Genomic DNA, 25,408 nt, shown 5'->3' with positions numbered 1-25,408 from the left:
AGAATTGGTTTTTACTTGCTTGCCTGGGTAAATAAAGGTTAAAAAAAAAAAAAAAAAAAGAGATTTTTTTTTTTTTTTTTTTTTTACCGATACCGATATTTTCCGATATCACATTTTACTGCCGATATCGGCCGATAATATCGGTCGGCCGATAATATCGGACATCCCTACTATTGCACTTTACTGTTACATTTGCACCTACTGTACTCGTGCTGTATGATAACAATACATTTGACTCTAAGCTAATCTAATTCTTCATGCTTGTGGCAATTTATGACGGGCCTAGACACTTTGAAAGTAGTAGTAGTAGTAGTTTATTGTCACGAATAAAGTACAGGCACATTACAGTGAGATGCTTGGTATAACACATACAGCTCATTATAGTAATATTCCACAATTATTATTACAGTTGATAGTAATAATGGCACACATACATTTCAGACCGACATGCGCATTTGATGATACATGCAGGACTAAGTCTTGAGACGACGTATGTGTATCAAACAAAGCAGCAGTAAAGTTAAAAGAGAATCAGAAAAGGTGAACCCAGAGTTGGCTCACCGCGCAGGGTCTTCCTTTTGGTCTTTACCACTTTAAATCGTCACGTCAAACAATATCTCTGACCATTTAGCACTACATGAGGCTCAAACTAGTCTATTTCCATGGTCCTGCAGTCGTTATGAAGAATAGGCCTATATTAATGACAACAACAACACAACCTTGTTATACGATTTATAAAACAATATTAAACAACAGGGACAGGAGGTGTAGTTGAAGGTGTGGGACAGTGGGCTTCTTAACACTTTCAGTGCCAACGACAAGATTTCTCATTAGTTCATGCCAACCGTTTGCCAGCCGACGAGAGATCTCGTTTTTAATCGTTATTTTTTTTATTATCGATTTCCATTTCCATTCATTTTTCATCAATCTAGCCTCACGTTACCAGTGGGGATCTGTCTGAACTCGAACAGGGAAAATACCGCCCCCTATCGTCTCTCCGGATGGTACTGCACCCCATTGGATTGAATGAAACGCATGGAGAAAAAAAAGTCCTGCTTCCACATTTTACTTGTCAGACAAGTAACCGGAGACGATCGAAGTCATTGCCCACCACCAGAACAGTGGAGAATGTGTGTTTCAAAATGGTATAAAACGGAAATGAACAGATTATTATTATTTTTTTAAATCCGTTTCGACAATGTTGACTGCAAACAAGTCATTGATAAGCGACGGCCATATTAGACACATATAGTTTATGCGTTCGCAAATATGAGAGCTCTGTCATTGAAGTGGGTGGTGGCACGCAACAGGGTTCCGGGGCACCGCATGGCTGGCACTGAAAGTGTTAACATGGACTACAGCGCTTCCTCTTCCAGTGTGCTGATGGTCCTGATTCTATCTACTGCACTGCACTGTGCTGCTGCAGCAGGACCTTACTCATGATTATCTACTGCACTGCACTGTGCTGCTGCAGCATGGCCTTACTCATGATTATCTACTGCACTGCACTCTGCTGCTGCAGCATGGCCTTAAGGCCCTCCCATAGTCGAGCAGACTGTACACAGAGCAACTCCGCGGAGGTCCGCGCGGACTCAAAGGGAGTCAAAGCAGACCCACAGCAGAGTGCAAAGTGCGAAGCTCCTATTTTCTGACGCGCGGACGTCCGCTGAGATCAAAAGCTCAAAGAGTCCGCACGGACCTCCGCGGAGTCTGCTCTGTGTACAGTCTGCTCGACTATGGGAGGGCCTTTACTCATGATTATCTACTGCACTGCACTCTGCTGCTGCAGCATGACCTTACTCATGATTATCTACTGCACTGCACTCTGCAGCTGCAGCATGACCTTACTCATGATTATCTACTGCACTGCACTCTGCTGCTGCAGCATGGCCTTACTCATGATTATCTACTGCACTCTGCTGCTGCAGCATGGCCTTACTCATGATTATCTACTGCACTCTGCTGCTGCAGCATGACCTTACTCATGATTATCTACTGCTCTGCACTCTGCAGCTGCAGCATGGCCTTACTCATGATTATCTACTGCAATCTGCTGCTGCAGCATGACCTTACTCATGATTATCTACTTCACTGCACTCTGCTGCTGCAGCATGGCCTTACTCATGATTATCTACTGCACTCTGCTGCTGCAGCATGGCCTTACTCATGATTATCTACTGCACTCTGCTGCTGCAGCATGGCCTTACTCATGATTATCTACTGCACTCTGCTGCTGCAGCATGGCCTTACTCATGATTATCTACTGCACTCTGCTGCTGCAGCATGGCCTTACTCATGATTATCTACTGCACTCTGCTGCTGCAGCATGGCCTTACTCATGATTATCTACTGCACTGCACTCTGCTGCTGCAGCATGGCCTTACTCATGATTATCTACTGCTCTGCACTCTGCTGCTGCAGCATGGCCTTACTCATGATTATCTACTGCTCTGCACTCTGCTGCTGCAGCATGGCCTTACTCATGATTATCTACTGCTCTGCGCTCTGCTGCTGCAGCATGGCCTTACTCATGATTATCTACTGCACTCTGCTGCTGCAGCATGGCCTTACTCATGATTATCTACTGCACTCTGCAGCTGCAGCATGGCCTTACTCATGATTATCTACTGCACTCTGCAGCTGCAGCATGGCCTTACTCATGATTATCTACTGCACTCTGCTGCTGCAGCATGGCCTTACTCATGATTATCTACTGCACTCTGCAGCTGCAGCATGGCCTTACTCATGATTATCTACTGCACTCTGCAGCTGCAGCATGGCCTTACTCATGATTATCTACTGCACTCTGCAGCTGCAGCATGACCTTACTCATGATTATCTACTGCACTCTGCTGCTGCAGCATGACCTTACTCATGATTATCTACTGCACTCTGCACTCTGCAGCATGGCGTTAGTTATGATTATCTATTGCACTGCACTCTGCTGCTGCAGCATGGCGTTAGTAAAACTCCCTCCACCACCCCAGCCTCTAATCCGCCCCATCATGTAGATATGCTCATGATCTATGCTCAGGAGGTGATGTTACATGCCAGGATGCTCTCTATAGGTAGCACCATATAGGTAGCACCATGGGTCTGCGCAGTAGCGTGCTTGTTATACGTAAGAATGGCACTAATCTGCAGTTGTATACCCGTGGCTGCAAAAAGAGGATGCTCTGTCTGTGTTATCGTGGGAACAATATTATTAAGAGAGAACCTAGAAAACGAAGCTCCGTGAAGGCTGCCCGAGGAAGAACACTAGTTAAAAGCCACGTTGGCTACAACTGTATCTACAGCCATCTGTGTTCCTGGCTTTTCGGGAAGCTTCCTAGCTCCATATCTGGTCATTATTTTGAGCCTGCTTGGAAGCCCCCCCCCCCCCCCCCCCCAAAACCATTAAAGAAGAATCTGGGAGTCTAGCACTGCAGATCATTAGATATTTATGGAGTAAATTTTACAATTTGGTTGTCTTTCATTTTGTATTTGATGGAATAGAATAGAAGTACTTTATTGATCCTGAGGAAAATTCAGCACCACAGATCACTCGCAGTAAACATTTAGGTAGTCAAAAATCTAAAATCACAAATAAGAATAAAAATATAATAATAATAAAAAGATATGTATATACATTCTAAAATATACAGCCAAAAATATACAGTAATATACAGTCAAATGTACAGTAATATTGTAAAATGTCGATTTAAAAAGTAAAATTCCAGGAAGATTATACCACAGTTGTACTGATTGCATTTAATACTATATGGGTCTCTCGTCAAAAACATACAGTATTTATCAATGTAAAATATCTGCAGTCTGAAATGTCTGCTCTCTAAAGATACAGTCATCCGCACTCATTGCCTGCCAAGTTTCTCTGTTGTACTTTCCTCTTCAGAATATAGGCTTACAGACCTGACAGGTGCTGTCATAGTTTGTGTATTGATGTGACTTTGACAGTGAAATGTTTTCATTTCCATCATGAACCATTCATACTCATCATTGCTTCCATATTTTATATTTAATTAAAAAAATAATGAATACAATAAATTATATATTTTTATTATTATATTTTTTGTTGTATTTTACAGACTGGACATTTAACACATATTCCAAACATGCATAGTACTATACAAACGCATAACGCAAAAGAACATTTGTGCACAAAAGCAAACTGAGGAAAATGGGGAAGGAGGGGCATCAATAAATACTTTTTGTTATCATATTATTCTACACAAGCAGGACACGGAATGAATGCTGGGAACATAATGCAGGTGGCTCACAGGTTTGATCCACTCACTAAAGGCAATGTACTGTAGGGCTGACCTTCAAAGCTTTTTTTGGCAATCGAAGCTTCGGGGCCGAGCTTCGATTTTAATTCGAAGCTTCGAGAAAAGAAAAAAAAAATTTATTTTTTTTTCTTTTTTTTTATCTTATGTTGTGGGACTTGTACAGCACTTTCGTAAACTTTGTTGTTTTTAAATGTGCTCTATAAATAAAGTGGGTTGGATTAATTAATTAAGTAGCCCCTTTCGTGACTGTGACGCATCCAACAAGGTTTCACTCGGCTGTGTGATTTAATTCAAGGTGGATCGCTGTTGTCGTTTGAACAACTTCAGATTTCATGGGAACTACCAATCCCCCAAATCAAGAATGTTTAAGATGAATGAAGTAAGATTTTGATTATTTGAAATATGACCTGTGTAGACTAAACTATGCACAGAATTATGTCAGTCTACAAGGTCCGGATTCTACATGGTCCGGCAATGTAGACCTTGTAGACTCCACTACAGACCAATTATCAGTGAATGTTCATGCATTTTTAAGAAGGGCAACTTCCACAAAAAAACAAAGAACTCACCAAAACATCTCAGTAGCACCTTATCTAAATGTTATATTTCATATATGGAGATTCATATTTATTTATGTATTGCATGCATTTCTACATTTTATTTCCTATTTTGTTTATTCATCCCAGTATCTTTCTTTCTTATGTGTGGAATTCTACAAGGCGCGCGCACACACACACACACACACACACACACACACACACACTTACATTTAGTCATTTAGCTGACGCTTTTATCCAAAGCGACTTACAAGTTCTGTACGACAAGACAGCAAGAAGGGTACAACTCTATCAGCTGAGTAACAATGTTCATCAAAGTGTATATCGATCTATTATCAATAATCAAATAGGATCGATGCAACGTAAAAAGATCGATTCATATTGCGATACTCTTATTTTGAAAATCCGGCGATTCGTATCCGCCCTAACATCGTTCCCAGCTTTATTTATATCCGCCCGCGCCCAGTAGTGTGAAACTCCGTGTAGACATTACAGCAGAACAGCGCTAAGCTAAGCAGCTAACCGTGAGAGAACAGGAGAGAGGAGAGGGGAAGGAGAAGGGGCGGGGGCAGTCTACCTTTCTGTGTGTGGGGACTGGGGGAGGGGCATTCTGTGTGTGTGTGTGTGTTACTGAGGATGGACGGATAATGTTGATATTTAATTTAAACATGAATACATAATAAATATAAGAAAAACTAACCAAAAACGGTGAACAGGAAGTCTATTTGTATTAAAAACAATAGATTGTTTTTCATTTAAATGTCTGGAAGAGCTAAAAAATAAAAACGTCAATTGATATTTCCGTAGCCTTTTTTGTTGTTGATCTAAATGTGACTGATTGTGTTAAATGGGCACATAATATCGTCTCATATCGATCGCAGGCACCTGAATCGAATTGTATCGTATCGTGGCAGACTTTGTGATATCGGCAAATATCGTATCGTTGTCCAAAGAATCAATATCGTATTGTATCGTGATGAAACTGGTGATTCCCACCCCTAGTAAATACCCAAAAATCTCTGCTGATTATCCTGGAGTGCCACTAACGGAGTTTCTTAATCCAGCTCTCCATTTTAGCTGCAAGTCCAAACAGGTCTCTGTCCCGACCTTGTAGTCCCAGATTCGACGCATTGAGGCGGGCTGAGTTGGGCTTGTTAAGTTTTTCTTTTTCTAAAGAAAACAGCATTCCACTGTCAAAGTTACACCAATATTGTATTATATATATAATATAATATAGTCAAGACATTTGATAAAAAAAAATAATATAATATAGTCAAGTAATGTCAATTGAATTAAATGTATAGAAGCTGTTGCGTGGCTGTGATTGAATTAGGCTCTGTGACCAAACTTTTTACAAAATTCACTTAGGCACACAGGGATGAGTTGAATGGAATTATGGTGTTTTAATTAGTTTCCTGCCGTGACAAGGAGGTCAGATTTACATACGTGTCTCAATGGGCTTCACAGGCCCACAGCCCCTGGCTGATCCCTGAGTAAAGATGAGGGGAAAACTCCCACAGAAAAACAACCTTAACACAATGTCTGCCACGCAGTTTGACCATCTTATACCTCTCACTGCCAGCACTGTAAGCCTATGGAGTCGCTCACCTTCTTTGCAGGGCTATAACTTTTAAAATATTATAGCTATATCGACATTACTATGACCCATTCAACATCGGGTATCTTATCGTTCCCGATGTGGGAACGTTATATTTTTCCATTCATAGATTGCGTGTTAATACCGTCGTGAATATAAGTATGTTTTTAGAGTGGTCTGCAGTAATTCCTAGAACGCGAGTTATAGGCCCTGATGCATATTATACATAATCGATTGGCGTTTCGTTCCTATACACACTATATTAAAAAATTCAAATGCATATGATCGGTATACATTATGCTCCATCATGCGTGAAGGAAAGGGGGGGGGGGTTGTTTATGATTCCTTGATTGTCAGTAACGGCTTTCTTTAGTACGACATCATACGTTGATCAGATGGATTGCAATGAAATAAATGGACAATCAAGCTGGAATTAACGTTAGCTTCATCTTACCTGTGGCCGATGAGTCTGGAGAAAAAATATTCCAATTATTTGATTTCCATCTGCTAGATCCGTTTTCCGTTTGTACGACACAATAAACGCCGAAAGCATATTGATTCTTGCGTCTCGAAAGCGATCCAATGCAGAGTGTTTGTCTGGATCCACATAACAAGAGAGCTCTGCCCAGAACATTTTCACCGATGCACAGAACGCACCATCCGGTTGAGAGTGGAGTGCAACTCGCCCAAAATCCACCAGGCGGCGGTATTGAGCCGTTGCAATATCCGACAGAGTCCAGAGTCTCCCGGAGCCTTGTTGGATGAATTATGAATGGCAATAGCGAATAAAGGAAATAACGATCATAAAAATGAGTAAACTCGTTATTGGCGTTATTCGATTGGCGGGCCAATAACGAGTATACTCGCTATTGGCGCAGAAACGGTTAATACGAAGAAAAGGGAAGTAACCTTAGATGGGCATTTCAATGAGAGACCCCCCCCCCCCCCCCAACTGGCATGGCCCGACGTGCAGTAGGTGTTCGAAGTGGGCAATCATTTAGAAATGAAATGCAATGAGGGAATAATAATAATACTACTAATAATAATAATAATAATAATACAAATAATAGTGATAATAAACAATACAAGGAAAACCATATAAAGGTATAACGGGTAAACGGAGACGAACAGGGCATAACGACGTCCATAGAGATTTATGTCAGAATTACAGTGATATGGAGTGTGGACTGGGACTGTAGTACTCACTCACTCACTCACTCACAAGTACACACATGCACACATGCACACACATACAACCACCACACAGAACCACACTCTCTTACATACGTCACAGCGAGAGACTGTCAAGACTGTGGAAGCATCAGGGTGACTTTTAGGAGAGAGAGAGAGAGAGAGGGAGGGATGGATGGATGGAGGGAGGGAAAGAGAGGGATGGAGGGAGGAGAGAGAGAGAGAGGGAGAAAGGGACGCAAGAGAAGCGAGAGAGCAAGAGGGAAAAAGATGGAGAGAGCAAGAGAGGGAGGGAGAGAGCGGGGGTGAAGGGAGAGAAAGAAGGAGAGGGTCAGGAGTAGAGTGACTGGAGGGGATGAGGGATCAGAATGGAAGGAAATGTCAGCCACTCGTGTGTGTGGCTGCTTCACGACCATGGAAGGTCCTTCATTTTTAAATGCCAAAATTCTACTGCTTCACACACTCTGCTCAGCCGCCTTTCTCTCTCTCTCTCTCACCCGCGCGCTTTCTTTTTCTTGCTATCAGTCTCTCTCTTTCTGCCTCTGTCCGTCTCCTCTCTCTCTCTCTCTCTCTCTCTCTCTCTCTCTCTCTCTATCAGCCTAATTCATTAAAATTCACATGAGCTTTATAGGCACAAGATACCAATGTTGAGACAATCAGTCTGAACAGTAGAGACTAAACATTAACAAGAACAAGAGTTAATAGATGAACGATAGTCGATCACTATCAACTGAGTCTCTCTTTCTATTCTCTCCCACCTCCCTCCCTCTCCAGAAAGAGGAACATGATTTGGAGATATTCAGGCTTGCCGGAGTCCCTCCCAAACAGAAAATGTCCACGTTCAACGTCTCGGACAATGCAGTCATCAAACCAGGTATGCGTACACCCCCCCCCCCCCCCCCCCCCCCTCTGGATTTGTTGATTTGGATCTCGTGCCATACAATGTCATAAATAACAGACAGCAACAACAACAACAACATCAGTAACGGAGACAACACAACATCATAGATGGATCAAGTGCAACATCCACACATATAAGGGTTCAGCCATCCTGTTTCAACGTTGATTCAGCAGTGCTGCAACCTGGCAGGATCTTATGTCATGCTCAGGTTGGGTTCCTTTCCCCCCTGTTCCCACCTGGGGAGGTATAAGAGATAATAACTGCCCAAGCTAAAAAAAGAAAAAATAATAATCATTGATTCACTTTCCCACTATCTGTCTTTTGCTAACGATGTCCAAGGGGGGGACTTTGAATGCTTTTTAATTGGCCATTAAATGGTCTGTTAGAATAGCTTTTAATTAGAACAAACAAGTGTCTCGTTATGTAACCTTGGCTTCTCTGTGTCCAGGCACGCCGCTCTACGCTGCACACTTCCGCCCAGGCCAGTATGTGGACGTCACAGCCAAGACGTAAGCTCTTCTCTTCTCTTCTGTTCTGTTCTCCTTTCCTCTTCTCTTCTCTTCTCTTCTCTTCTCTTCTGTTCTCCTCTATTCTCTTTTCTCCTTTCCTCTTATCTTCTCTTCTTTTCTGTTCTTCTCTCCTATTTTATCTGCTTCTCCTCTCTTGCTTCATTCACTTCTCTCCTCTCTCCTCTCCTCTCATATTTTATGACACACCACTCAATGGTCGTGTTTCCATCAACATATTTTACGTGCATTTTTAAGTATCGCATTAGAAAAGATTGATGGAAATGGCAAAATACGATAAAACCTAATCAAATCGCACCCAAAAAGTTTTTACACTCGCTTGAGGTGGATTTGGAAATGTCGATAAACGGTATATGTGCTAAATAGGCGTTGGAAAGACATTTGTCAAATAAATAATGACATAAAGAATAAAGGCTTCCATGACAGCTGTTTGGTCTGATTTACATTCAGCACAAAAACTCAACTGCAGTTAAACATTCTGAAATAATGCAGCAAAAGGCTATTTGTAAATGATCTTCATCATAGCTTCCCCAGAACTGTTGGATGTGCTTCTGCGCTAGAGAGAACTGTCAGAATCAGAAAGGTCTTTATTGCCAAGTAGTTTTCACATACAAGGAATTTGCTTTGGTCGTTTTCGGTGCGACATTAACGGACAGATAATGAAATAAAAAGGTGGAATAAAATTAAATGGAATGAACTAAATTAAGATTGAAGCACACTAGAATAGAATTATGAAAATAAATATAGTCCAGGGCCCTCATTCATCAACGTGTTCTACGCACAGATCTGTGCTTACCCTGTGCGTACGATCATTTCTAAGCAAAGAGTGGGATTCATCAATTTCAACTTGAACTTGACTTCGTGCGTACATCTACGCACAGGTCAGACCTGGCGTACCTAGCTCCCAGTGGTAGAATATCGTTACTACGCATAAGCACTCCTCAGTCCTGCATTAGTTCCAAGGCGGAAATAAGCTTCCGTGCATTAGTGTTCAACTTCTGTATGACCCGTAATTCATTATAGTTCATTGCAAAATAGCGACAGTAGTGTAATTATAACGGGCTCACACGCGAACAAGAGGTTGGCCTGCTTGTTTGGCACGGGGGGGCAGACGCAAAACACCAACCTCCAAACGCGATTAGATATTGTTTCAAATAAAAAGCAAATTATTTTGTGTGTCATGTTTCCAAATAAGATTGGTCACGAAATGCTTTCTACTTCAATTTGTTGGTTAGAATAGATGACATCTGTTGAAACTTCACTGAGACTAACAGTCTATTTGTGAGCTCCCGCACAGATGTGATGATAATAATAATAATAATAATAATAATAATAATAATAGCTTCATTTTATATAGCGCCTTTCAAGAGACCCAAGGTCGCTTTACATAGATAGGGGGGGGGGGAATAACAAAGTAACAAACATAGTGGACAGACACACAACATATATATATATGATGATGGAATTCATTCAAGATCCTCTCCACCCTCGGGTACGTCTTTGCCACCGCGGCACGGTCCATCGTGATATTGGAGATGGATCGACCAATAGACTGTTACTGTAGCTGTCAAAGCTCCATCACAAATGCAGTTATGTGAATAGAAAGGGATTCCACTCAGTCAATGTTGCGATGCGCATTTGCCTGATACATGTTATTGCTGGATGCCGGGAGGAAGGCGATGCTGAATGTTTTCAATTCATTAAATAAAACGGATACTTTTTGCAAGGGTTTACTGACTGTCATACAAATGATCAACCAACTACATACTGTAACTTTTCAGTGCACGTTCTTATTTACATTGTGACAACAGCCTGTGAGTTCCCGCAGTGACCCGCACACAGACATGATGGAATTCAAGTTCATGTTTGTATTGATCACATATAGGCAGGCTACACATGGCGTATCGGCTACATCATACATGGCAGTAAGATTCATTGTTCTTGTATAGCTCGTATTATTGTTTATGTAGGCTACCCAATACTGACATCAAAATGGATTGTAGTATGCCTCTAGAAATCATATGCAGCAGGTAGAATATTGACGGGAGATCCATCGCGATTTGGAATCAAATTGAGGAGAACTTTAATCCCTGGTATTAATCAAACAACACGGGGAAAGGCAGTCATATTCCAGCGCGGTCTTTATTAGCCGACAACAAAATAGATGCCTCTAGAAATCATATAGCCAATCGAACACAACTAATAAAGGCATTCATATTACAGCACGGTTATAATGACACACAACCAACGCCAAACAGTGGTCAACGAACGGTCTTTATTAGTATTTTGAGCTGTCCAGGCAGAATTGCAGCAATGGTCTTAGGGAGCCGTTGATATCTGACATCACCGTTTACGAGTCCGCCTTTTATTTATCCCACAATACGCGATAGTGTCTTCTTGGTTCGACAGCAGTGAACAATCTTCGTGGAGTTTCTCAGGGTTCCGCTCGGGTCCGTCCATTATTTCACATCCCATGGGGGGTGTTTCCTCATTTTCATGACCATATATGGATAATCATGCACGAGCATTGACGGTAGAACAAAGTGGTATTCATCAACACGGAGGACCATAGAGCCTGCGTACGCACGTGTGATGAATGCCGACTTCCCTGTGCGTACGCTAGTTCTACATTCCGTGCTTACGTGTGGAAGTAGGTCAAGTTCTACGTCCACGTTGATGAATGAGGGCCCAGGTCTGTACAACTGTAAAATAAAATGGGATATAAACTAAATAAAATAGGCCAGGGCTATACACTGTGGTCAAGTATATACACTAATTATAATAAAATAACAATACAGTGGGATGGGATATTTAGTTGTGCAATTGTGTGGCTGCTATTGTAACACATAATGGAGCAAATGTAATATGTTGATTATAATATTGTTATAGCCCTATAACCCACAGGGATGTAACTTATCATGTCTATCTCATATCATGGCATAGTACCTTCAGGAAGCCTAATAATATGTATACATTAAACCTTATAAAAATGTCATCACCCCTGTTACAATTGCTCCCATCACTCTTATGAAAGAAAAAAAAATAGTATTTCTATTCTATGAATATTTCAAACACACGTTGGTTTGTGCATCAGAATATTGGCCTGCGCTTCTGTCTTCATCTTGCTTTGGAAAGTAAGAAACATGGTCTTACATGAGCTAACATGAAATAACCTGCCGGATAGTAGTCAATTCTAGACAGCCAAGTTTAGCTTTATTTCCCCAATGGATGGTTTTTCTGACGTTGCTACGTTTCGTGTTCAGGTAGAATGTTTATTCACCTCAACCCAACTGATGGAAGCGCACCTACAATTCACATTTTGTGACATTTCAAATGTTTGCTTAAAATTAGCTTTACAATTGGATGGAAACACAGCTGTTGTAAAATATAACCTTTATAATTGCCTAACTATGGTCTTGTGTGTGTCTGTAGGATCGGTAAGGGTTTCCAGGGCGTTATGAAGCGCTGGGGGTTCAAAGGTCAGCCAGCCTCCCACGGCCATACCAAAACACACCGCAGGCCTGGAGCCTCAGGACCTGGAGGGGTGAGAGACGCACAGACTGCACTAACACACTGAGAGAGACCCCCTCACTGTCGAGGGGGAGACACAGGCTGCACTAACACACTAAAGATTGGTCCCCAGTAGGGCTGTCCCCGACTAAGGATTTGGATGGTCGACTATGATTGGCCAAAATTTGCCGTTAGTCGACTATTGGTCGACAAAAAAAAAAGACAAAAAAAATAGTATAATATATATATTTCTTCATTCCATTTGGGCTGTGGGGGTGCTTAATGTCTGAAGGAGTCGACTGAAGGCTTCTTGTCCTCTGCAAAAGCATGCAATTGGTCCACTGATGGATACATCTTGATATTTGTCTAGTCTAGTGTGTTCATTAGATGGGTGAAATCCTCTTTCAGTGCCTCTGTGCCGGTTTTCTTAGGCAGTTAGCCTCTGGTATGCGTGCCATTAGCGCTACCTACGCTTATATGCCTCTTTTCTTTTGGAAAGAATGATGTAAAAAATTAAAATAATTTTTTTTACATTTTTTTTGTATTCGACTAAGAGGGTGGCTAGTCGACTACGGCTCCTTTCGACCGATTAGTCGACTAATCGACCAATAGGGGTCAGCCCTAGTCCCCAAGACGCGTTATCCATTCCTCCCCCCTATGGGCAGGCCTGCATACATACATGCATACATACATACTACATACACACTTACCCCGCATGCACCCTTTGTATACTACTGTATGTGGGCTCATTATTTGTGGTTTGTGTTTGTGACAGTTTGACTCTCATCCTCATGTAGGATCCAGCCAAAGTCTGGAAAGGAAAGAAGATGCCTGGAATGATGGGAAACATCTATGACACAGCCTGTGGCCTGAAGGTACACACACACACACACACACACACACACACACACACACACAGCCTATGGCAGGGCTATTCAACTGGCGGCCCGCGGGATGATTCTGACCGGCCCGCCAAAGATTACATGATAATACAAAAAAAACATTTTTTTTTAATATTTATTTTTATTTTTATTTTTTTACTTTTTTATTTTCATGTCAACGTTAACACGCACAATTGAGCCAAAAGTCACTCAATTAATGACAGATTTCATTGATAAATTGAGGGAAAACTTTGCAAGTCGATTTGATGAATTTGACATGTCCAGAGAATTGATGCATTTTGTGAGCAACCCATTTGCCAATGTAGCTGCTATTTCCACAAATGGACAAGAGTTCCTTGCATCACTTCACATTGATGAAGGTCTCCTGCAACTTGAAATAATTGACATGCAAGCATCATCTGCTCTGAAGCAGGCACTTGAGAATTAATCCACCACAACATTTTGGATAAAGTGTATTCATGTCAAGACTTTCCCAAAATAAAAACGCTGGCAATATCTGTGCTAACAATGTTTGGCTCAACATACACCTGTGAATCCAGTTTCTCTCACATGAATGCCATTAAAACAAGCAACGTGCCTCCTTGACAAATGAGCATTTGCATCACTGTTTGCGGGTAGCCCTCACTTCCTATGAACCCTCTTTCTCTGCCATTGCCCAGTCAAAGAAGTGCAATCGCTCTCATTAGATGTGTGTATGTAGGCTAGGCCTGTCTGCCCCCCACCCCCCTGATGTTTGAGAGTTAAGAGTGGACAATAAGTGCTAATAAGATGCTATGATTTGCTGTTGTTGCACAGACATGAAGCACTTTTTCATAAGCTCAGCTGCACTATAAATGTGTTTTTTTGTTCAAGTGTTGATGTTAGAATGTTCAGATGCACATCATGCACTTGTTTGTTTTTTATTTTATTTTTATATTGAAATGTTGAAGAGGAGATGTTGCAATTGTTGCACAGTCATAAATGAAGCACTTTCTGCAGGAGATGTTGCAGATGTGGCACATAAATGAAGCACTTTTTTTGAAAAGTATACTACTTTTGCAATGTAGTTAAATAAAAGTTGTGAAAATGTGGTTGCGTGTTGTGTCAAGTGTACATATATTCATAGCACGGGGAGGCGCCGTGGCAGTGACAATGTGGCCCCCTGAACAATTTAGTTGAATAGCCCTGGCCTATGGCATGAAGGTACACACACACACACACACACACACACACACACACACACACACAGCCTATGGCCTGAAGGTACACACACGCACACAGACACTAGAGCTGTCCCCAAGCCTGTTTTTGGGATTCGAACATTCGCCAGGGTTTTTCTAACGGACGTTCGAACCATCGTTTTTAATCATGCAAAAAATTTGCTCCTACTTATACTTTTTATTTCAGTACTGTCGAGTCTTGACTTTAGGCACATAGCGCACATTGCTGCGGTTTAGTAGTACCTACTTACTGGTCACAGGAGGCTTCAATAACGTTTGGATGTTAATCGATTTTGTGAATACATTTGTTGAAACAACATCTTTGTTGGCCAACGGCTCCTGCTATCTTAACGTTATCAAGCTAAAGGGCTGCGCTCTGGCTGCTTAGCTTAATTAACGTGCATAACATACCTGCGTAACGTTAAGTAACTTGTGGTCTGCTGGGAAAGCATCAGCATCACTGCATACACTTTGTTTAATCCAAATGTCCATTCGGAAACGTTGTATTATGAAATAAGGGTGAGTGTGAGTCACTCAACTATTTTTTTCATGATTGATTCATTTCCTGATAATGTATGACGGTGACCCCTCCTCATCATGACTTGTGGTGTTGTGACCTGTGTTCGCGCGAGCCTTTTGAATTATTGTAAACACAACATAGTACTGTGATATTCTGATATATATAACATTCTGATATATATTTTTTCATGTCAAATAAATGCAAAAATTAAAAACGAAATTAATTAAGAATCGAATGCCAACTTAACGAACGAAGGTTCAAACGTACACGTACACACACACACCAGAGCATGTGAGCGGTGCGGAGCGGCAGAGAAATCCGCTCTTCGATCTGGACGGCTTAGTTCCGCGCTCATTCACTCATGTTGGCCCCCCCCCCCAAGCTGCTCTCCGCTTGCTCAGCGCTCAGCTTCATTTGCGCATCAAGCGCTCGGCGCTCCGGCCCGCTCAGCAGATTTTTTTTTTTTTTTTGAGCATGATGTAAATTAGCTTGATTTGACCAAACTACAACAGTCTGCACCCCCTGGGCCCCTTAACACTATGGCGTCCGTTCACGAGTACATACGTGTTTCGATTCCATGCGTTGTGGTCCAGAGCCACGAGTATACTCGTGACGAGTTGTTATTGTTTTATTCCATATTTATAACTCTTATTAGGTCCCCGATCCACTTGCAGGATCTTTCCACATATTTGATTTTCGAAACATGCAGTACCGGCCAGATCCGCTTAGGGGCGTCATCGCTCCACTGCAGTATCATTGAGGGGATTTTAAAGAAAATTTCTTTTACAGTCTGTGGGCGGATCATATGAGCCTCGGTTCCAAACGAAGACCCTCCATCTTTGATCAGCTTGCCGAACGTATTTTTCAGCATGGAATAATGGGATTTATGATTAGCCAATGTACATATCGATCTACCAGAATCCGATGACTGGTGAGGAAATGCTGCCGGCGATCACATGGCCTGACGGTAGGATAATATTACCCCAAATTACAGCTGGATTGGACATTGTTTTATAACCTAACGTGATAGACTACTGACATTGGCTACCTGAATGCACACTCTATTGCTAATCAATAATACTGATCGGCGTTCCCCGCCGCCCCCATTTCATCCATAGATGCTCTGTAATAGTCCGGATGCTACGCAGTTTGTTTTATTTCATTCGTATATATACAGCAGAAATGGCGTTTGATATAACGGCGCCAACGTTTAGCCTTTTTTGCAGCCTCCTGAAGAAAAGCCTAGACGAAAAGCGCGATAAACCTTATATTCACGACGCTATAAAATGACAACCAACCGATGGATTTTTATTTTCTTTAAGCCATTATGAAGGCACGGTTTATGCACTCAAGTGACAATGAGAATGGACAGATGGCAATACTATAAATTATATATATAGCTCTTAGAAAGTACATCGGTTTGTTTACAATCCTCTGTCCTCTGAGGCCTAAATCGCTGCAAGACTGCGGTCGCTATAGTGTTAACAATTGTTTGTATTGAGCCGTATTGTATTGTACCCATTCTGCAATCTGTTAAATATAACGTTTTCAACCATTCTACTAGCTTTACTATGCTAATGTACGCTAGCCTAGCCGCAATGCTAAGTGTTTATACTGGCAGATCCCATTCACGTTAGCATGTAAGCTAACAACACCAGCGCTCTTTTTGTGAGACTAAACTCTCCGCTCTTGGTGGTACATTGTGTTGATGTTGGTTTCGTTTCATCAATAAATGAGGCAGAACACAGTGAATGTATCCTTTTTTTTATTGCACTTTGTTTGTTTCTTGCTGAAAATAAATTGCTAAATAGTTCCCGAGGTGATTTAAAGATGCCGGATTTATGTTTTGACTTAGCAGGACTAGTGACGTGTTTCAACCTTCTGATTGGTTGAAAATGGCCTTCATGTTTGAACTACATCGCCACCTATTGGCCCGCGGGATTATTCTGACCGGCCTGCGAAAGATTACATGATGATGATTTTTTTTATTTTTAATTTTTTTTTACATTTTTTTTTACATAACGTTCACACGCACAATATACGCTTACCTAGGATTTGACTTGATTCAACAACAAAGCAGTCGGGGCAATGGCAAGCCGAAAACGGTCGAAAGTGTGTTTTTTTCACAACTGAGGTAGGTAGATTACATTTTTTTTATTTGCAATTAATTTCAAGGCAACTAGGCAGCAACAATCTCGAACACATGAAAACCCTGAAAGAAGTCAAACCATCAGCTGATCACCGGCACAGGTACTCATCCATGTTAGGAGCACTGCGTGATGAATTTTCAAGGCGTTTTCAAGATTTGAAAAAGGTTGAGGATGAAATGCAGCTGGTTTCCTCTCCCTTTACCTGCAGTGTTGATAGTGCACCCACTGATGTTCAGCTTGAACTCATTGACCTGCAGTCTGATTCACTACTGAAAGAGCACTTTAAGTCATCATCACTGCTAGAGTTCTACTCTGCTCTCAAGGAGGAGAACTTTCCAAACATGAGGAGACATGCTCAGAAGATGTTGGTTCTCTTTGGATCCACCTATATGTGAACAGACATTCTCAGTCATGACGTTTACCAAGTCCAGGTGGTACAGATCCTCTCTCACTGATGAACATCTGTCAGCTGTGCTTCGCATCTCCACCTCAGACATGCAACCTGACTTTGATGGACTTGTTAAAGCTCAACAGAGACTGGATTTATCACACTGAATGAAAAAAAAAGAGCTGAAGAACACTAAAATGTGGAAATATAACAAGTGAAATGGGACACTTGATATTTTTTTTCTTTTTTTTGCACATTTCTGAAAACATTAAATGTTTAATATAGGCATGTAAAGTAAAAAAGGCTACAAAACCGGGACACTTTTCTTTACACAGTTCAGTGACATGTCTTGTTTATTTTGGCTATAAGATGATGTGATGTCTTTAGAAAGCTAAGAAAATTGTATTTGTATAGCACTTTTTCATACATGCCCTTTGTTATTAATGTTTCACATTTTGTTTATCATTTTGGAAATAAATTCTATTTGAATAAATGATTGAATGATGAAAGCTAACTTCACCTTTTAATTGCCAAATAATAACATACACTCTTACCAGGGGTCAAAACAATGCCATTTACTGCTTTTTATATAGAAATAAAATGTATATTATGCATAATTGAGTTTGGCATTTTGGCCCGGCCCGCCAATATATTTTCAGTTGCTCATTCGGTCCCCCGGGAAAAATAATTGCCCACCCCTGGTCTAGAGGTACACACACAACCTACAGTCTGGAGGTACACACACAACCTACAGTCTGGAGGTACACACACAGACCTACAGTCTGGAGGTACACACACAACCTACAGTCTGGAGGTACACACACAGACCTACAGTCTGGAGGTACACACACAGACCTACAGTCTGGAGGTACACACACAGACCAATCTAATGTTGAACTTGTTTGTCCTTGATGGCTCTTGGTCTTTCCTCCACCGCATCTCTCTCCTCTCTCTCTATCTCTCTCTCTGTCTCTCTCTGTCTCTCTCTCTCTCTTTGTATCTCTATCTATCTCTCTTTGTCTCTCACTGATTCTCTCTCCTCTCTCTCTTTGTCTCTATCTCTCTTTGTCTCTCACTGTCTTTCTCTCTCCTCTCTCTCTTTGTCTCTCTCTCTCTCAGATATGGAGAGTCAACACAAGGTATAATGTGCTGTTTGTTCATGGCTCGATCCCTGGACACAAGAACTGCTTAGTGAAGGTAAAACGCAGACACACACACAACCATATGCTCAACATTGCACTTGTACACATTTGGAATGCTTAATTTAATCTGCAGATCAATACATAGGGCTAGATCCACAAAGAATGGATTGCACGGAGCAAGTTGCACCCTTACTTAAAATTCATTATGAATTGAAAATGGGGGACCCTGATGTAAACAAGATGAAAGTCTTTCTCTGGTCTGCATCCCCTTAACAATTGTGTGTATTGAGCCGTACTGTATTGTACCCATTCTGCAATCTTTTAATAAAGTTTTCATTCAATGAATCAATCTGCACGGTGATTGATTGAATGAAAATTTTATTAACAGATTGCAGAATGGGTACAATACAGTACGGCTCAATACACACAATTGTTAAGGGGATGCAGACCAGAGAGAGACTTTCATCTTGTTTACATCAGGGTCCCCCATTTTCAATTCATACTGAATTTTAAGTAAGGGTGCAACTTGCTCCGTGCAATCCATTCTTTGTGGATCTAGCCCATAGGGTTCCAATAGTACAGAGCATCATTAATCTTTTAGGACATTGATGGATACAGAAGCATCTTCTCTGACGCACTGTCTGGATACCTAATACAACAGAGATAGAGACACTGTCTGGATACCTATTACAACAGAGATGGAGACACTGTCTGGATGCTTCTATACTTTAAGCAAGTGGCTTGTCCTTCCGCGTTCCCGTTTTGCGCTCTGATTGGCCACACACGTTTCTGGTCATGTGACATGTGCGCCAATCGTGGGACGGCAAGTTTTTGGACGGTTAAGCTTAGGCGCTCTTTCGAAGTTGGTTATGGTTAGAGTTTGTCTTGGAGCATGGCGATAGAACGCCTGCCCTGATTCCAAACTCTAACCTTAACCAACTGCGAAAGAGTCGCCTAAGCTTAACCAGTGACAGTGCGTGAGCGGCGCGGGGAGCGGAGCGGGCGGTTTTGACGTGAGCGAGGAGTGGGTTTTAAAATGGGTCGGCGCGACGTCCGGAGCGAGAGTTCTCCTCCGCTCCAATCCACTCCGGGCCGCTCACAGTGGTTTAACACTGATGTAATATACATGTAGTACAATGCCAAAGCAACAGATGGCGATGTACAAACATGAAGGCCATTTTCAACCAATGAGAAGGGTGAACCGTCACTCACATCCTGTTAGAAAAAGTATATGACGCCATTGTTGTTGTCGTTAGCTTACATGCTAACGTTAATGGCAGCGACCATAGCATTGTGGCTAGGCTAGCTATCATCGCTTAAGTAGAGCTAGTGAATGGATAAACAACGTTATTTAACATTGCAGAATGGGTACAATTACAATACGGCTCAATACAAACAATTGTTAAGTGGCCCAGGGGGTGTAGACTGTTGTAGTTTGAGCTAATTTACACCATGCTCCAAAAAAATATCTGCCGAGCGATGTGGAGCGGGGAGCGCTCTATTCAAGGTGAGCGGTGAGCGAGCGGAGAGCGACTTGGGGGCGGGGTCAACATGAGCGATTAGCGGAGCGGAACAAGCCGTCTAGAGCGAAGAGCGGATTTCACGCCCGCGCCGATCCGCTCATGTGGCCTGACCAGTGATAAACTAGGCGTTAGGTAGTTTGCAGGCTGTTGGACCCGGAAATAGGCGCAGAACTTGCCGTCCCACGATTGGCGCACATGTCACATGACCAGAAACGTGCGTGGCCAATCAGAGCGCAAAACGGGAACGCGGAAGGACAAGCCACTTGCTTAAAGTATAGACGCTGTCTGGATACCTATTACAACAGAGATAGACACACTGTTTGGCTACCTATCACAACTAGGGCTGCAACGATTAGTTGACTATGTCGACATCATCGACCATGACATTTTGTCGATATTCATGATCGACGCATTGTATTGCCAGGACTCAACAGCGTGTTTCACGCGCATTTGATAACTTCCATGTTCCACGTAAACTCCAGCTGGAAGGGAGGGGCTGAGCCCGATAACTCCACCTTCTACAGATCTGTAACGACTCCTCTTGCGAGTCGCGCTGTTTCTATGTACAATGGAAACTCTGCGAGCAACGGCTCTAATGCGTCTAACATGCTTTACATCCTCGCCGTTCCTGTATGCCCACGTCATGGTAACAACCTTAACTAACGTTAGCTGCTAACGCTAACTAAGCTAAGCTAAAAGTTCCAATAGTGAGGAGGGGGGGGTGGGGGGCTGAGCCCTTCTCTCTCTCTCTCTCTCTGTACGTTCAATGATTTGAATTAGTGTTACAATATAAAAACTAACTGGATAGTGGATGATGATAATAAATATTTCACTTCATTAGCAAAAATATTGTAAAATCATTAAGTCTGCTATAAGCTATTCTCCCTCCTGTGTTTTGTGTGTATATATTTACTAGTATAGGCTACTCTTTTTTTTTTACATAGATTAGGCTAATTAGCTTTAACAATCCTGATTCCTGAGCCTATTTTATTCAAAAGGAAGATATTTATTTAAATATGTATATATAAAAAATACATTGTAATCGTATCTCTTGTGCTGGCACAAGCACTACCATAGCGTGGAGTGGAGAGATAACATGCAATGCATATAATAATTCATGGAGATATACTAAAAAGCTATTTATAATTTTTGTCCGGTAAAAAAAAAACCTCTGGCTGCAGTGGCTGGTAGTTTTTTAAATCTAAAACATTTAATTTTGTTCCGTTTTTCATTATTTAGCTACAGGCATGGATACATTATATGTAATGATAAACAATGTCATATATGTAATGATAAACAATGTCATAGTACTAACAGACGGGTGTTATATTATTTCAAGATAATAAAGTAGCTATAATGAGTCAATAGATAAAAAGCAGTAATGGCATGTATGTTACTCACCCTACTCATGTACAGTAGGCATCCACACTACACAGCATTTATAGACATTAATAAACGTCATGGCTCATCTCCTACTCTGGGTATTCAGTAGGTGGTGTCAAAAAGGCAACTACCCATGTGACCTGAGGATACTAGTACAACACCAGCCTACAAACCACGGCAATGGGGGGGGGGGGGGGGGGGGTCTGCTGATGGAGACTCAGTGTTCAGGGTAACAGAGCATGAGGTGAGACGGATCTTTAAAAAAGTGAATATCAGGAAGGCAGCAGGACCGGACGGCATCCCCGGCCGCGTCCTAAAAGTCTGTGCCGACCAACTGGCCCCGGTATTCACTGACATCTTCAACCTGTCCTTGGAACAGGCTGTCATCCCCACCTGTCTGAAGAAGTCCACCATCATCCCTGTACCCAAAAAATCTACGCCCGCTTGCCTCAACGACTACCGCCCTGTAGCCCTCACCTCTATAGCCATGAAGTGCTTTGAGAAGCTAGTGAAGGGCTACATCTGTTCCTCCCTCCCCATCAACCTGGACCCTCTGCAATTTGCATATCGCCCCAACAGGTCCACGGAGGACGCCATAGCCCATGTGCTGCACACAGCAGCATCACACCTGGACAAGAGGCAGGGGAACTATGTGAGAATGCTGTTCATCGACTACAGCTCAGCATTCAATACCATAGTCCCCTCCAAACTCATAGCCAAGCTCAGGGACCTGGGCTTGAACTATGACCTCTGCCAGTGGGTCTTGGACTTCCTGACGGGCAGACCCCAGGTGGTAAGAGCCGGCAACTGCACCTCCTCATCCATCACGCTCAACATAGGGGCCCCCCAGGGCTGTGTTCTGAGCCCCCTCCTCTACTCCCTGTACACACATGACTGCGTAGCACAGCGGAACAACAACACCATCATCAAATTTGCTGATGACACAGTAGTGGTGGGCCTGATCTCTGCCAACGACGAAAGGGCCTACCTGGAAGAGGTAGAGAACCTGTCACAGTGGTGTCAGGAGAACTGCCTCTCCCTGAACGTCAGCAAAACAAAAGAGATGATTGTGGACTTCAGGAGGTCGGGGGTCAAGGACTACAGCCCCATCAGCATCGACGGGGCACCGGTTGAGAGAGTGAACAGTTTCAAGTACCTCGGAGCCCACATATCCGAGGACTTGACATGGACCACACACATTGACAGTGTTGTGAAGAAGGCACGACAACGCCTCTACTTCCTCAGGCGCCTAAGGAAGTTCCAAGTCAGTCAGAAGATCCTTAGGAACTTCTACTCATGTACAATAGAGAGCATCCTGACCGGCAACATCACCTCCTGGTTTGGGAATAGCACTGCACAAGACCGTAGCAGACTACAAAGAGTGACACGTTCAGCCGAATGCACAATTGGAGGGGGGCTTCCCACCCTCCAGAACATTTACAACAAGCGGTGCAAGGGGAAGGCTAAGAGAATTATTAAGGACTCGAGCCACCCGAACAACTGCCTCTTTGAACTGCTGCGGTCAGGCAAGCGATACCGGAGTCTTAAGGCGAGCACAGAAAGACTCAGAAGAAGCTTCTATCCCCAGGCCATCAGGCTGCTAAACGAACAATAAACACTATGCAACAACCATCAAATGCACACAGCACACACACCCACACGCACACACTCACTCAAACAAACAACACACTGCAGCACCCACTCTCCACACTTTAGATCACACAAACACACTTTACACTTTATATTTATTGATAAAGGATTTGCACTACAACTCGTACACCTACTGTGAATTGTACCTAAATTGCACCTCGTCCCATTTCTGCCTTGCACTATATAGTATTGTATATTAGTACACTGCACAGTATTGTATATTGTATGGTAACTACGTCTATTCTGCATCGAACATTGTACATATGTCTAAACTGAACACTGTGACCTCATTTTTTACTTCTAATTTTACTATGTTATTTTATTTCATACTTATCTTGTCTTGCACAGTCTCTGGAGCGTAACAGTAAGAAGCATTTTGTATAAAAGTATTCTGTACTTCTGTATGACAAATATTAAAGAAACTTGAACTTGAACATTTTAGAAATATTAAATTGCAAATAGAATAAATTGTTGTTGATTAATTGTTTAGATGAATAGACTAATCTGTAAAATAATCGACAGATTAATCGATAACAAAATAATCGTTAGTTGAAACCCTAATCACAACAGAGATATAACTAGGGATGGGTATCGTTAGGATTTTATCGATACTACTACTCTTATCCATACTGCTTAACGGTTCGGTACTTTATCGACTGTTATCGGTTCTTTTTTATTTTGCAAAAAGAAAAAAAATTATTAAGAACAGAATCTACATTGCTTTATTATTCTTTTATATAACTATTACTGCACATGGCAACTTTTTTTATCAATTAATACAAGCAGTCAGATAAATTAACTATTTTGGGACTTTCTATTTTATTTAGAAAGTTCTTAAATCGGAATGTCCCACCCAATACCCAGCTGTTAAAAACATTTCAATACTCCATTTTATTAGTAGAGGCTGTGACACTGTTATCCTTCCTCTAGCTGCTAGGGTGAAGGAACTTTGGGCTTGCTGGGACCGGTGGTGGTAGAGGGAGGAGGGGTGGGCTGGGACATGGTGGCTGCAGCCTCAGCCTGACGATCTATAAAAAGTTGTCATCTTTCTAATCTATTTGTAGCTAAAGAATTAGCTAAGCAATTATATTTTATTTATTAGCCTATTCATAATAATTCGTTATTAGCCTAGCTAACTCCGTATCTTGACTTACCTGCAGTGGACGTGGATGGAGATGGAACACTGCGAGCAAAGCAGTTGAAAACGGCGCATTTCTTCAGACTAATGTTATGTTGTTTGCAGATGTTTTGACAAATTGCTTGTATTGCCACCCTTACTGGTAAATGTTTTATTGCACTTGTGGCAACGTGCGTCGTCGGCATCGACTTTCGTAATGTGTACCCAGACTTTCGAGCGCTTCGCTCTCTCCGCCATGACGAGTGCAGAGCTCGGTCTGTGTGTGCTGAGCTTTAGCAGCACAGAGCCACAGACTGGCACCTCCCTTAAGTACCCGTATGTGTGAGTGTGAGCGGATCGCGACGAGTGTGTGTAATAATGGCTCGCTGCGGCGCGCTTCTCGTGCAGAGACAGAGAGAGGAGAGATAGTTAGCAACATTTAAATTCCTCGAAAAAAAAACTCATAATAATAATTTCTAGAGTATCGAAAGCAGTACCGATAACATCGGTAGTACCGGTTCCCGTTTAGAACCGGGGTCCGGGGGGCATCCCTAGATATAACGTGCTCGTTCTCTCTATTTCTCTCTCTCTCTCTCTCTCTCTCTCTCTCTCTCTCTCTCTCTCTCTCAGGTGAATCTCACACTTTGTTGAGTGTCGTGACAAGGACAAGCAACCTTGAACTTACACACACACACACCCACACCTAAAACACACAACTAAAAGACAGTGTGATCAATCTTCATTGATACTCTGCTGTATCAGCTTTGTGTGTGTGTGTGTGTGTGTGTGTGTGTGTGTGTGTGTGTGTGTGTGTGTGTGTGTGTGTGTGTGTGTGTGTGTGTGTGTGTGTGTGTGTGTGTGTGTG

The 25,408-nt window shown here is 42.2% G+C and overlaps 1 protein-coding gene across 1 annotated transcript in view; it reads left to right on the top strand.

Moving 5' to 3' along the window:
• mrpl3 (mitochondrial ribosomal protein L3) overlaps positions 1–25,408 on the top strand; it is a 44,846-nt gene that overhangs the window by 17,781 nt on the left and 1,657 nt on the right. Inside the window, exons 5-9 of the mRNA XM_084313508.1 lie at positions 8,406–8,505; positions 8,981–9,041; positions 12,492–12,603; positions 13,367–13,444; positions 18,848–18,925. Of these exons, the coding sequence (XP_084169634.1) occupies positions 8,406–8,505; positions 8,981–9,041; positions 12,492–12,603; positions 13,367–13,444; positions 18,848–18,925 (429 nt within the window). The remainder of the gene's footprint in view (positions 1–8,405; positions 8,506–8,980; positions 9,042–12,491; positions 12,604–13,366; positions 13,445–18,847; positions 18,926–25,408) is intronic.

The sequence above is a fragment of the Notolepis coatsorum genome (assembly GCF_963971535.1).
Source record: "Notolepis coatsorum genome assembly, chromosome: 4".
Classification (NCBI taxonomy): Eukaryota; Metazoa; Chordata; class Actinopteri; order Aulopiformes; family Paralepididae; genus Notolepis; species Notolepis coatsorum.
Note: the sequence above shows the minus strand (reverse complement) of the source record. Positions and strands in the feature narration are given on the sequence as shown.